Genomic DNA, 12,324 nt, shown 5'->3' with positions numbered 1-12,324 from the left:
TGCCCCGGCGGGGATGTGAATGGCGCTGGGGGTGCTCGGCGGGACCGACATGGAGTGGGAGAAGCTGCCGCGGCGGCCCGGGGAGGGCGAGGGGGAGGCGGCGGGGCCGTGGCCGGGCTGCGGGCGGCTGCGGCCCTCCTCGTACCGGGCGCTGCGCAGCGCCGTCTCCACCCTGGCGCGCATCGACGACTTCTACTGCGAGAAGATCGGGGCCGGCTTCTTCTCCGAGGTCTTCAAGGTGTGCGGGGCGGCAGCGGGGATGGCGGGCCGCGGGGCATCCCGCCGGGATCGGGCGTCCCCCGGGACCGCGGCAGCAGCGCAGCCCCGGCCGCGCCCTCGGCTGGGCACTGCGATCCCCCGCTCCAGCCCCGGCAGCCGGGCGAGGCTGGGGGCTGTTCGAGGCGGTGCCGTGCGGAGGGGACGTGGGGACGCCGCCGCTCGCCCCGTCCCGGCCGGGGCGTTGTGCCTCCATCGCCCCGAGCAGGGGGAGGGGAGCGCCGGCTCTGTTTACAGCCGGGGAGGCTGAGCGCTCCGAGCGCTGCGCCGTGGCTTGCACGGGGGGTCGGGTGGCTGGCAGCCGAGCCACGGGGACCCCTTTCAAAAGGCTGGACAACAGAGCCCGCCCGGGTTATGCCTGTGGCAGGGAATCCAGGTAGCGTTCCTAGCCACTCCAAGGCGATGTCCGGCGTTGCCGGGCCTGCTGAGCAGGTGATGTGCAGGATTCCCCACGGGACCCCCACGAAGGTGTTTGGCTGTGCGACAGGGGTGTAATGCCGTAGAAGAGCAGGGGCCTGACTCCTGGCTGAGCCCCCAGAGCTGCCTTTGTCTTCCATCCTCTCTGGGACTGTCAGGGTGGGGATGCCTGTGTGTGGCATCCCTGCATGGGGGTGTGTGAGCGCTGGTGGGGAGCTCAGGGTCTCCAGCAGTGAGGCAGAGGTACATGGTGGCAGTATCCTGCCAGCCAAATGCACTGCTGCTAGGGACGAAGGGCTGTGCCTCAGTGTCACCACTACCTCTCCCGGCAGAGGGGAGGTGTGTGCATGTGCTGTTTTGAGCCTCGGCATCACTTAAGGTACCATAAGCCACTGGGCTAGGACTGCCCTTAAGTGGTGATCTAGTGACTTCATATCTGTCAAAGAGCAGCTTAGGGCTGGGCACAATCCCTGCTACCTGCCACCACAGTCACTGAGGTCACAGGCAGCACAACCATTATGGCATTCACATCCTGGCAGTACCCTGAGGTCCCTCTCCAGCCCTGACACCGTTTCCCACTCAGCAGGGAGACCCCAAGACCTGTTTCCTCTTCAGCCACAAAAGAGGTGTCCTGTGAGGGGCTATGGAGAATGTGCAGAGAGGTCCCTCTCCTCTATGCTCCCTCCTGGAGCTCCCAGTGGAGCCATGACCTCCCTGCTGGCTGGGTTTCTGCTATTGATCTCTGGCTTGGAGTGCACAACAGCACCTTGGAGCAGAGGGAGGCATTTAATAATGTCAGGCGTGGATATGGCTCTTTAATAATGGATGCTCCCGTGTCTCAGCGAGGCCACGGTCTCTTCTTGCCTTGCTGTTTGTTTTCCCAGTTTCTGCAGGAGCCACAAAATGCTCCTTCTCCCGTAGGTTGTTTAGATTCTTGTGGGGCCACTGGTGTGTAGGATTTGGGGGACTGGTGAAGGTTGAGGGGTGGGAAGGGGATCAGGATCAGTAGTTGACATGTGTGCATGGTGGCAAGGAAGCAGGGCTGGGAGGGGGCCAGATGGGGCTTTGTGCTCGTGCGGTGGGTTGAGTCCAAGAGCTCAGCAGGATGGTGGGGTAAGCCTGGGATCTGAGCTGGGGTTTGGCCGCCAGAGCTTGCGAGGACAGAGCTTGGCAGGGCAGCCCAGGACCCATTTTCCTCCCACTTCCCTTGTTCCTTCTGTAGCTTTCCAAGGCTGTGGGCACTTGAATCTGCCTGCTCTGTGTGTCTGCTGAGCCGTATGTCATTCCAGCCTTGGTGGGTGAGGGGGACAGGGAGGGGACCTTGATATCTCTGCCCCTGCGCAGGTAGCTCAGTCCTGGTGTGGAGCTGAGCCAGGGCCAGGGAGGGTGCTGACAAGTGTCTGACTGTCTTCTCAGCATTAAAACCAAAGGGCTCAGTGTGTCCAAGCCCTGGTATCCCAAGCTAGCCCCTCCAGTCCAGCACCTCTCTCAGAAAGGCTGTCCAGAGCAAACAGGAGACACCAGTGACAAGAAGCTGCTCTTTTTCATGGTGCTTGTTCCTAGCTGATCCCCCACTGTGCTGCAGAGCAGGGCTGTTTTCCCTCTGGAGCAGCTGGTTCTCATTGCCTTTCCCTGTGCAATTTCAGAGGCACTAGCCCCCCCATTTTCTCAGATACACAGGCTTTGCAGGAAGCCACCTCTCTAGTTCCAATTGACTGAGCAGATTGAGCCAGGTCTGTTTGTGCCAGGCATTTTCTCCAGCCCTTAAACCACTGTTGCATCTCTTCCCCAAATCCCTCTCTTATTTCCCATGTGCTGTCTGTAGCAGACACAGGGGCTGTGGGCAGCATCCTTGGGGCTATATCCAGAGGCCTTCACTCATCTGAATCTCAGCCTCCTGCCCTGATGTTGCATACCCTCTTGGAAATGCCATCTCCCAGGTTGCAGCTCTGTGGTGTGCTCTGTCCAGTGCCCCATTTCCATGGCATTGTGTGTGTGTGTTTGTGTGGTTTAGCAGCTCCCAGCATGAGCATAGCTCAAGAGAGGGTTTTGGCATCATTGTCACTTGACCATCTCTGCTCACTTCCCCACCACCCTTTGGGGTTTTCTATTTACTTCCAATTTTCCGGTGCAACTAATGGAGCAAGTCCCTTCCTCTTATCTGCTGCCCTTCATCAGGGACTTTGCCTTGTTTTACAGAGCAGAATGAAGCAGTGTGACACTGATGGGGAAACTGAGGCAAGCAGGGAGGAAGTGAATTAGCCAAGGTCAGCCAGCCGTGGCAAGGCTGGGAGCAGCCCTGGCCCCGCAGTTGCCGCTTGGGAGTCCTGGGCACAGGAAACGTGTTGTGCTGACCAGCTGGAGACCTGCCAGCCCCTCTCCTGCTCTATCACAGGGCATGCTCCAAGCTTGCCAGTCAGGCCAGGCAGTGATCTGCCACCAGTGTGTGACACTGGCACTGCCTGCCCGGCTCCTGCTGTGCCCACAGTGCCGCTCCTGGGAGAACAGGAGGTGGGGGTTGCTGATGCTCAAACACCCTCCAGGAGCAGGTGCTTTTTCTCATCCTCAGAGAAAGTCTGTCTTGACTGATTCTGTCTTTTCCATTTGATGAGCACGTTTCCCAGTCCCACCCATTTGTGTTATTGGTATTCCTGTGAGCTGAGGTGCAGTTGTTGTGGGTGGCTGTGGGGTTACCAGCGGCATTGATAGCTCCCTTGCCCCCCTCCTGTCTTCCCCACAGAGCTCTCTGGGGTGACGGGTGCAGGAAGGTGTCCCTGTGTGACTGTGCCTTGCCTGTGTGGGGCAGGGGGCAAGGGAATATGCAGAGAGCGGGGCTGTGTGCCAGGCCGTCCCCAGTGCTGGCTGCAGGGAGGATGGCTGCTGACACCTCCGGGTGGGGAGATGTCAGGGAGCTTTGCCCCGTGTCTAGACGGGAGTGCCGGCTGTGGGGAGGGAGCAGGCCGTCTGCTTGCTCTGATTAGCATGCTCTTTAAATAAGACTCTAATTTCCGCTGTTAAAAGAGCTCAGATCCCTTGTGCCCAGGCTGGGGCTGCCGCCAGCCCGGCCCATCCCCCAGCGCTGTGTGCTGGCGGCAGATGGGATGGGGACAACATGCCGCGGCACCCTGGCTCACCCGCGGTACCCCCTGAAGTGCCCAGTGGACCAGCCATGTGGGATGCCAGGGAGCATCGCTGAGGGGTGAGGGCTTGCCTGTTTCCTGGGTGGGGGACAAGTGGCTTGCCCTCCCCCTGCAGCCCCACACGGCTACCCGGCTGAGCTCAGCTCCGGGGAATGCGCTGGGATTCCTGGGCACAGTGCCAGAGTGCATGAGAGAGGCGAGAGGGGACACCTTCCTGCCCGAGGAGGTTGTGCTGCCTGCTGCCTTTTCTGGACGTCAGTGAGGGAGGAAACCTCCTTAGTGGGGGGCTTCAAGCCCCCTGCAGTCATGGCTGATGCCCTTTGCTGCTGGGTCTGTGTTAGGGGGTGGCCAGGGTGCTGGGCTGGTGCTAGCACCTGGACAGACTGGGTAAACTGGCCAGTGCCTGTGGAAGTCATGGAAAGGGAGCATAACTCCTTCCCTGCTGTCCCAGGTGTGGGCTGGCCTTGAGCTGTCCCAGGTATGGGCTCCCCTCGCAGGGAAGATGGCAGAACAGGGCTTTGCAAGTGAGCTCGTTGGACAGCCGCAAGGACATCATGCCACATGGGGATGGAGTCACGGAAAAAGACCTTGGGGCAGGGCTGTACTGGCCAGGAGCTCCTGGGATCCCTGGGATAATTCCTGGAGAAGCAGCTTTCACAAGACCTTCCCTCCCCCAGGCTCTCTCCTCCAATCTCAAGGTGTCCAGCCCCATGTGACTGCACTGAGACCTCGCTCAGCCTATTCCAATGGCAGGCGGCTTTTTAATGAGGAATTGAGCCACGGGCACCTCCCGACTCTGTGGGGCTGAGCTGGTGCCCACCAGATGCTGTTCCCTGATGTAGGGCCGCCACTGCTGGCAGGGAGCTGGCCAGCCCTACGGCACATGGCCACCAAGGGCCAGCATTGTGCGTGCTGCACAGCATTCCTGCCGTGGGCGCGTGGCGCCGGAGCCTTGCCGCCTCCAGCCATCCCAGCGGGGATGAGCCTGCCTGCGCCACTGAGCCCCGTCCTGCTATCTGGCAGCTGCTGGTGCCAGCCAAACTGACCGAGCCAGTCCTGCCAGCCCCACGTGGCGTGGGAAGGGAAGGAAGCACTGCCACCAGGAGAGCTGCATCAGGAATGATAGGTTTTGCTGGGCAGCACCCAGTGGCAGAGGCTTGGCAAGGCTGTGGATCCTGCTGGCCTTGTCCAGACTCTGCCTTCCTCAATCCCTGGCTCCATGGGGAGCTGGAGGGACCAAGGGAAACTGTGCCCACCCTGCTGTGGTCACACAGGCCACCTCCTTAAAGCCTGCACTGAGGCCTGGCTGAGAGCCCAGTTTCTGTTTCTGGTGCTGCCCTCAGCTGCCCCACGAACAGGGATGGGGTGGAGGAAAGACAGCAGTGGGTGAGATGGGGTGGGGTTGCCCCTTGCCCTTGGTCCAGATGCGACCAACGAGTCCTAGGGCATCAGGATGGCATTGGCAGCAGTTCCAGGTGCTGCTGGGCAGTGGTGTGGTGGGCAGTGAGCACAGGGAGGACTTGGAGCCCCATTAGGTGGAGCGCTCTGGGTGCTCCCCACAGCAGGCGCTCCAGTTTCACCCTGGGACAGGCTCTCCCTGAACCCAGGAGCTCAGTATGTCCAGTGCTCAGCAAGGAGGAGGCATGGGGAAATCCACCCTCCCTTCTCCCTGCAGCATGGTGGGGTGCCAGGATAGGGGCCTGTGGTGGCAGGTGTCTGGGGTGTCCCCTTCCCACTTGTCCAGGGTCCATTCTGAGCTCTGCTGTCACGTGGCCCCTGTCGGTGGGTCAGGAGTGCCAGCTGGCTGTCTGGGGCTGGCTGGAGGTGACACAGGTGTAACTGGAGCAGGGTGCCTACAGGCAGGTGTCTGCTGAATTATTCAAAGCCTCTCCATGAGCTCAATGAGCTGATGGTGGCACGGCACAGTTATTGCCTCTCACTTCCACTCTGACTGGGACTGGTTTGGCATCAGTGCACACAGACATGTAGAAGGACCTTCATAGAGCACTCATTTTCCCCAGGGCCTTTTGAAAGCTGCTGCCCCATCCCCTGGGTGTTTTCTGCTGGATAGATCCCCATCATGGCATGCACCCCAGGAGCAGTGCCAGCCATGGGGTGAGAGGAGAGCCCTGGAGGGGCCAGCATGCCAGCCTCCCTCTTTTGTGGTAGGGACAAGGGCCAAGCTGTGAGCCGGACAGAGGTGCTAGGGATCCTGCCTCCAGCCAACCTCTTGTGTTTTGCCTGGGAAGGCAATCCCTGACGTGAGGGGTGTTGTGGGGGTGTTGTGGGGCTGGCCACGGGCTGGCACCGGCTCAGCAGCCTCAACCAGCATTGACTAAAAAGGAGAAGAGCAGGGAGCTGACGGCAGCGCTGAGGAATGCCTGCGCCTCCGTGCACAGCTCCCTGTATGCTGGGGGGCAGCTGGGATCTACTGGGTTGTCCCCCCAGGCAGCTGCTGCTTTGAGGCAGGGGTGGTATCCCACCCCCAGCACCTGCTCAGGAGAGGACCCTAACATTGGTTTGGTCCCCCCATAACAGGGTTAGGTCAGGGCATCCCGTGCTCTTCCCTTGCCCTGCACATGCCAGGGAGCTGCAGATGGACGGGGTGTCCGTGCTTGGCCATGCTCCAGCTGCTGTTCTTGGCAGGGGACCAGACCCCCAGATCGCATGACAGTGTCGGGCTGGGGCTGGCTAAATATACAGCTCATGCAGGCTCCATGCCCTGCCAGACTAGGGTCAAGCACTACAGCTGGCCACACCTAGAGCTGGTTCAGAGGGGCGGTGTGCCCCCTCTTTTCTCCATTCCATGCTGGTAGGGTCTGGGTATTGCTGACTCAAAACAAGTCCTCCCTGATGCTCCCCAATCCTGTACCTGCCTGTTCTTACAGTAGAGCTGAGCTCACAGCTTATGGCAGCTGTTGTTGCCTCTTGGGAGTGTAGCATATGGAGGGAGCATAACACGCAGGGTGCCCCAGGAGAGATGGGCCTGTGTGTCATCAGTACTGGGAGTGCTTGGAGATGTGGGGAAAGTGCCCCCTAGCCCTAGTGGTCCGTGAGGTGCCATGGGATGCTTAGCTCCCCTCTCTGGGCTGGGCTGGGAGCCAGGTGAAGCCTGGTGTCCATGGGGGCTGTAGAGGTCCATGGGGCTCAGCCTTCCCTGCATCCCCCTCCAGGTGCGGCACCGGCAGTCGGGGCAGATCATGGTGCTGAAGATGAACAAGCTGACCAGCAACCGGGGCAACATGCTGCGGGAGGTGCAGCTGATGAACCGCCTCTCGCACCCCAACATCCTCAGGTAGGACCTGCTTCCCCACTGCCGCACCCCCCCTTTTCCATAGCCTGGGGGTTTGGAGCTACTGCTGATGCTGGATAAGCTCTTGGGGCTGGTCCCTGCCACAGCCACCCTTAGATCCTCTCTGTCTCACAGGTTCATGGGGGTGTGTGTGCACCAGGGACAGCTGCATGCACTGACAGAGGTAAGAGTGTGGCAACAGCCATGAGTCTCAGGGTTCCTGCAAGCCTGGGGAAGGGACAGTGATGCCTATGGGGACACATTCTTGGCCTGTGACATGGGCAGACAAGGCCTGCTGGGAGGCTGCTTTGTGGGTTGGTTGGAATATGCATTAGGATGAGAGATGGGCATCCAGTGGTGTGGGGGGGAGGGATGCTGTGATGCAATGGCCTGGCTCTCCCCATCAGTACATCAACGGTGGGAACCTGGAGCAGCTGCTGGACAGCCCTGTGCCCCTCTCCTGGTCCATGCGTGTCAAGCTGGCCCTCGACATCGCCCATGGCCTACGCTACCTGCACTCCAAGGGCATTTTCCACCGTGACCTCACCTCCAAGGTACGGGATGTTCCAAGGCACCGCATTGCCCTTGTTGTCCCATAACTGTGTTGCTGCCTTGCTGCCCCAGGTGTGGCAGGCTGGGGAGCAGGAGGCTGTGCTGTGCTGGAGTGTCCTGAAAGCGGTGGCCAGGGAGGTAGGGCTGGCACTTGGTGTGACAGGTCCTCTTGTGCCCACAGAACTGCCTGGTGCGCTGCGAGGCCAGTGGCTACACAGCTGTAGTGGGTGACTTCGGCTTGGCAGAAAAGATCCCCACCTACAGGTACGTGGGCAGCACCCACCTGTCCATCCCCATCCCTGGAGCCCACTCAGAGCAGAAGCTGGGGAGGGATGGATGTTGGGGATGCAGCTAAAAGGGTAGGAATGGTGCCGTTGCAGGGCGTCCCCAAAGGAGTAATAATTAGCATTGACTCCTTGACTCAGAAGGCTGATCAATCACTTCATTATACTATAGTTACTAAGAAAGCCATCACCCTTACCAGACAGTCACGTTACAGCTGAACCCAATTGGTCCTTCAATCTAAACACCATCACCAGTGGCCAATTAAGAAATCACTCTTTGGTAAACAAATTTCCACAACACATTCTGTATGTTCACAACAACAGGTGCAGCAAGTGAAGATAAGAATTGTTTATCATTCTTTTCTCTGATAAGGACAATGCCTCTCCCATAAGGACAATTTTCTCCCAGGACAATGCTTGGGAAAGTTGTGCATTGCTCTCTGTGGCCAGAGATCTGCTGCCACAGGAATGGGGGTGGTGGGATAGTCCCCTAGCAGGGGGACTCCAGGAGCAGCTTGGGAATAGCTAGGAGGGGATGGAGAAGGGGGTGGTGTGACTGGGGAGAGATGAGTTTGTGGAGTGCATGGAAGGGGCTTAGCCCAGGAAGGGAGATGGAGGTGGTGATCTGGGCTGCTGCAGCAGGAGGATGGGAGGCTGGACATGTGGGGGACTGGGCAGCCTCTGATATTCCACCATGTCTCCTAGTGAGGGCAGCGAGAAGGAGCCGCTGGCCGTGGTGGGCTCCCCGTACTGGATGGCACCTGAGGTGCTGCGTGGGGAGATCTACAACGAGAAGGTGAGGCTGCCCTGTGTGGGGCTTTACTCAGGCTTGTGCTGCCACTGGTTTGCAGAGTTTGCAGTCTTGGGGTGCACCTAGATGGAAGGAATTGAGCATCCCTCTGGTGACAAGGTGACAGTGTGGCTTTGCAGGGAGGAGAAGGGCTGTGGCCTTGCAGAGTGGTGGGCACATCACCACGGGGCTGCAGGACACCCTGATGACTCCCTGCTCTCTGCAGGCCGATGTGTTTGCATACGGCATCATCCTGTGTGAGACCATCGCTCGTGTGCCAGCTGACCCTGACTACCTGCCCCGCACTGAGGTGACTCCCTGGGATGGGACGGGGAGTTGTGGGTAGCAGCACTGGGGCTGGGACCACTTCATCAAACAAGGGGGGCCATTCTGTGTTGGGCAGGGACCAATGTGCAGGACTGGTCCCCCATCTCAGGGCCGGGGTGCTGTGTTCCACTTGCTGCCCAGGGAGGGGTGGTCTCTGCTGGTAACCTCAGAACCCGTAGTGAGCCTGAAAAGGAGGACAGGGCAGTTGTATTCAGGCAAAGGGCAGAAGTGGTATCTGTGTCCTAGTATCCCCCAACCTTAGCCCAGTTTGGGGTGACATCAGGGTCCTCCCTGCTGAGTCCCCAGTGGAGTGCTTCCAGATCCACAGTCTTGTGTGACAGTGCAGGGGGGAGGGGGCCAGCTGTGTTGGGTCCCCTGGGCCTTGTGGTGCCCCAGGAGACCCAACCTTACTCTTCTTCCTTTCCCTGGTGCAGGACTTTGGTCTGGACGTCACCACTTTCCGCACCATGGTGGGAATTGACTGCCCAGCGGCCTTCCTCCAGCTGGCTTTTCACTGCTGCAGTGTGAGACTCCCACATCCACTGCCTGCCCTTCCCGGCCAGGGCAGGCGGGCAGGACAGGCTGCCTTGCCTGCTCACAGCACAAGCCTGTGCAGGGCTCCCTGGGGTGCCTGAGGAGGCACACACCTGACGGGGTATCCTTCCTGCCCACAGATGGAGCCCACCTCCCGCCCCTCATTCCTGGAAATCACGCAGTGCCTGGAGAGCATCCTGCAGCACCAGCTGGGCGCCGAGGGTGCCAGGGCCACCCTCTTCGGCATTGGGGAGACTCTGCCTGCATCTGGAACCGCAGCCACACTCAGTGGTACGTGGGCGCCTCGGGGACAGGCCATAGCAGGGTGTAAAGGTGGGGGAATGTGGGGTTTCCCCTCCCACCCCATCAGCTGTAGGGGAAGGAGACAGGGGTGTGTGAGGTCTGCGGGATAGAGCTGGTCCCTGTTCCTCCCATGGGGTGCGCCTCTAAGTTGTTGGGTGCCCAACACCACAAAGCACCCCACATGGGCAGCTGCTGGCTGCTGGTGACACTGTCCTGTGCCCATGCCCAGGAGTGGCCAGAAGGTCAGCCAGCCACAGCGAGCAGTCGCCCCTGCGTGAGCTGGGGACACAGCACCTGGAGCCAGACCAGCGCCTGTCCCGCAGCCAGTCTGACATGTTCCCTCCCAAGTCACCCGCCCTGCTGTGGCCGCTGGAGCCTTACAGCGGGGCCAGGTCCAAGGAGACGTCCTCCCGTGTCAACCCCTTCTCCCAGCGTGAGGACCTGAAGGGGGGGAAGATCAAGCTCTTTGATACGCCGAGCAAGTCGGTCATCTCGCTCACCTTCGACCTGCCGCCCCCCGCCCCGCTGCAGCTCAGCAACCCCGTGACGCCTGAGCCCGCCGTGGAGGTGCAGTGTGACTTCTCAGCACCCACCACCAGCCCCCGCAAGTGCCACTCTCTGCCCTCCTCTCCTGAGCTGCCCCACCGGGGGGGCCTGGAGCTGGGTATGGGGTCCTCTCATCCCACTGACGACCCCCAGCCCCCCGCCCTCCTTCCTCCCCCAGCGCGGGGAGGACCCTCCACCCGCAGCTCCAAGGCAGAGGAGCAGATGGACTGCGGCCCAGACAGCTCTGAGCCGCCGCAGCCCACCCCGCTGCCCCTCAACAGCAACTTCATCCGCACCGCATCCTCGGGCACGCGGGCCTGGCAGCCAGACGTGCGGGCCCCCAACGGGCTCCTCATCAACAACAACCACGTGATGGTCAGCAAACCTCTGTCCTGGGGCAGCGGGCTGGAGCACGGCTGCTCTGAGCTCAGCATCTCCTGCGCAGCAGCGCTGGAGCGGACGGAGCGCTCGGCCATGCTGCCTGGGCACAGCTCTGGTGCCATGCTGGAGCAGGACGAAGTGCTGCCCTGCCCTGGCTGCTGCCTGAGTCCCTTCAGCTTCAGCTTTGCCTCCATCTGCCACCGGCCAGCACCCAGCCCGCCCCGCTACCAGAACCTCAACTGCGAGGCCAAAAGCCTCATCTGCCATGATCGGGGCCAACACCAGAAAGCCCCGGGGCCAGTGCTGGCTGAGCCCAGCCTGAAGCTGCCGGAGGCACAGTCCTAGTGATGGGGACCCTGGGGAGTGGGGCTGAATCCAGCTGCCCCTCGCACCCCTCTGCAGCCACAGCACTGGGCAGTGCAGGAGCCTGGCACATCCCCACGGTCTGTCATCACTCAGCACGTGGTGGCCACCAGTGGCCATGGTGCCAAGTGCTGCGGCTGCCGCGGCGCTGCCCAGGCACTCAGGCACCCACCCCACCAGGATCAGCCTTGGGGATCTGCAGGGAACCCTGGAGGTGGGCTGGGTCTCTGCTGGGGACCAAAGTGCAATAACACTGCTGCCCTGAGCACTGCCCCAAGCGGCAGGGCTGGTCCCCCGCGGGGGCCACAGGGCTCAAGCCCTGGATCCAGGACCCCCTTTCCCCAAGGGCTCACCCCTCTGCAGGCTCTCATGGAGGGTTATACAGTGAGCCTGCTACCTTGGGAGAACTGGGAGTTCCCTGCACCCAGGCGGGTGAGAGGGACTGGGCTGGGGTAGAGAGGTCAGCGTGTGTATGTGTGTTTTTGGGGATCCTGGGGGGCTGGTGGGTGAACCCATGTGTGTCCACAAGCGTGGGGAGCACAGCCAGTCCCTGACATGGGGAGAAGAGGGCAGGGGACCGTAGAGGGGCAATGCCCGTGGGCAGTGCACGGGGAGGATTGCCAGCACTGGGGTTGTCCCTACCTGACCGATGCTGAGGGTTGGGTGCTGAGTCAGCACAGCGCCTCACATCTCCCTGGCACGCAGGTTTGGGAGAAGGATGCTGGCAGAGGGGCCAGGATGCCATCCTGGCATCATGGGGATGGGGCCAGTGGGCAGCACAGCTAAGCTGCCTGGCCCCGGCAAGGGTGGGAGCCGGCTTTCCTCCCTCCTGCACAATGCACTGGTGAATGCAGAACTCTTTGTGTTTTTTATTATTATTAATAATTGCTAGTAATATATACCCAGCTTATTTAAAGTGTTCATTAAAAACTGAATGTCCCAGCAACTCAGACTGCTGGTTCTGTCTCTTGGATGCACATCAGATGTGGGCCCAGAAGGTTGCATGGTCTTGCCTGGGCATTCTGGGGAACGCCTCCAGGACTGCAAACCAGCCCGGCTCAGCCCAAGATCTCAGCTCCCCTAAAACCCCCATCCCAATTGAGATGCCTTCAGACAAAT

General features: G+C 60.7%; 1 protein-coding gene across 1 annotated transcript; it reads left to right on the top strand.

Moving 5' to 3' along the window:
* The first annotated feature begins 6 nt into the window (after positions 1 to 6).
* Positions 7 to 12,151, top strand: TESK1 (testis associated actin remodelling kinase 1). The gene is made up of 10 exons (XM_041470994.1): positions 7 to 238; positions 7,007 to 7,128; positions 7,261 to 7,309; positions 7,533 to 7,679; positions 7,859 to 7,941; positions 8,667 to 8,757; positions 8,978 to 9,061; positions 9,513 to 9,602; positions 9,753 to 9,903; positions 10,145 to 12,151. Exons 1-10 carry the CDS (start codon positions 20 to 22, stop codon positions 11,185 to 11,187), a joined length of 2,079 nt encoding a protein of 692 aa, XP_041326928.1. The 5' UTR covers positions 7 to 19; the 3' UTR covers positions 11,188 to 12,151.
* Positions 12,152 to 12,324: the final 173 nt, after the last annotated feature.

Source organism: Pyrgilauda ruficollis, unplaced genomic scaffold (assembly GCF_017590135.1).
Source record: "Pyrgilauda ruficollis isolate IOZ18807 unplaced genomic scaffold, ASM1759013v1 scaffold251, whole genome shotgun sequence".
NCBI classification, from domain to species: domain Eukaryota; kingdom Metazoa; phylum Chordata; class Aves; order Passeriformes; family Passeridae; genus Pyrgilauda; species Pyrgilauda ruficollis.
The sequence above is the reverse complement of the archived record's forward strand: the minus strand, read 5'-3'. Positions and strand labels throughout refer to the sequence as shown.

What these genes read in the sequence shown, in the direction of transcription:
- TESK1 (XM_041470994.1), top strand. Translation starts at nt 20, where the DNA reads ATGGCGCTGGGGGTGCTCGGCGGGACCGACATGGAGTGGGAGAAGCTG. An exon ending in TCTTCTCCGAGGTCTTCAAG is followed by an intron (nt 239 to 7,006) that starts GTGTGCGGGGCG and finishes ATCCCCCTCCAG; the next exon opens with GTGCGGCACCGGCAGTCGGG. An exon ending in ACCGTGACCTCACCTCCAAG is followed by an intron (nt 7,680 to 7,858) that starts GTACGGGATGTT and finishes TTGTGCCCACAG; the next exon opens with AACTGCCTGGTGCGCTGCGA.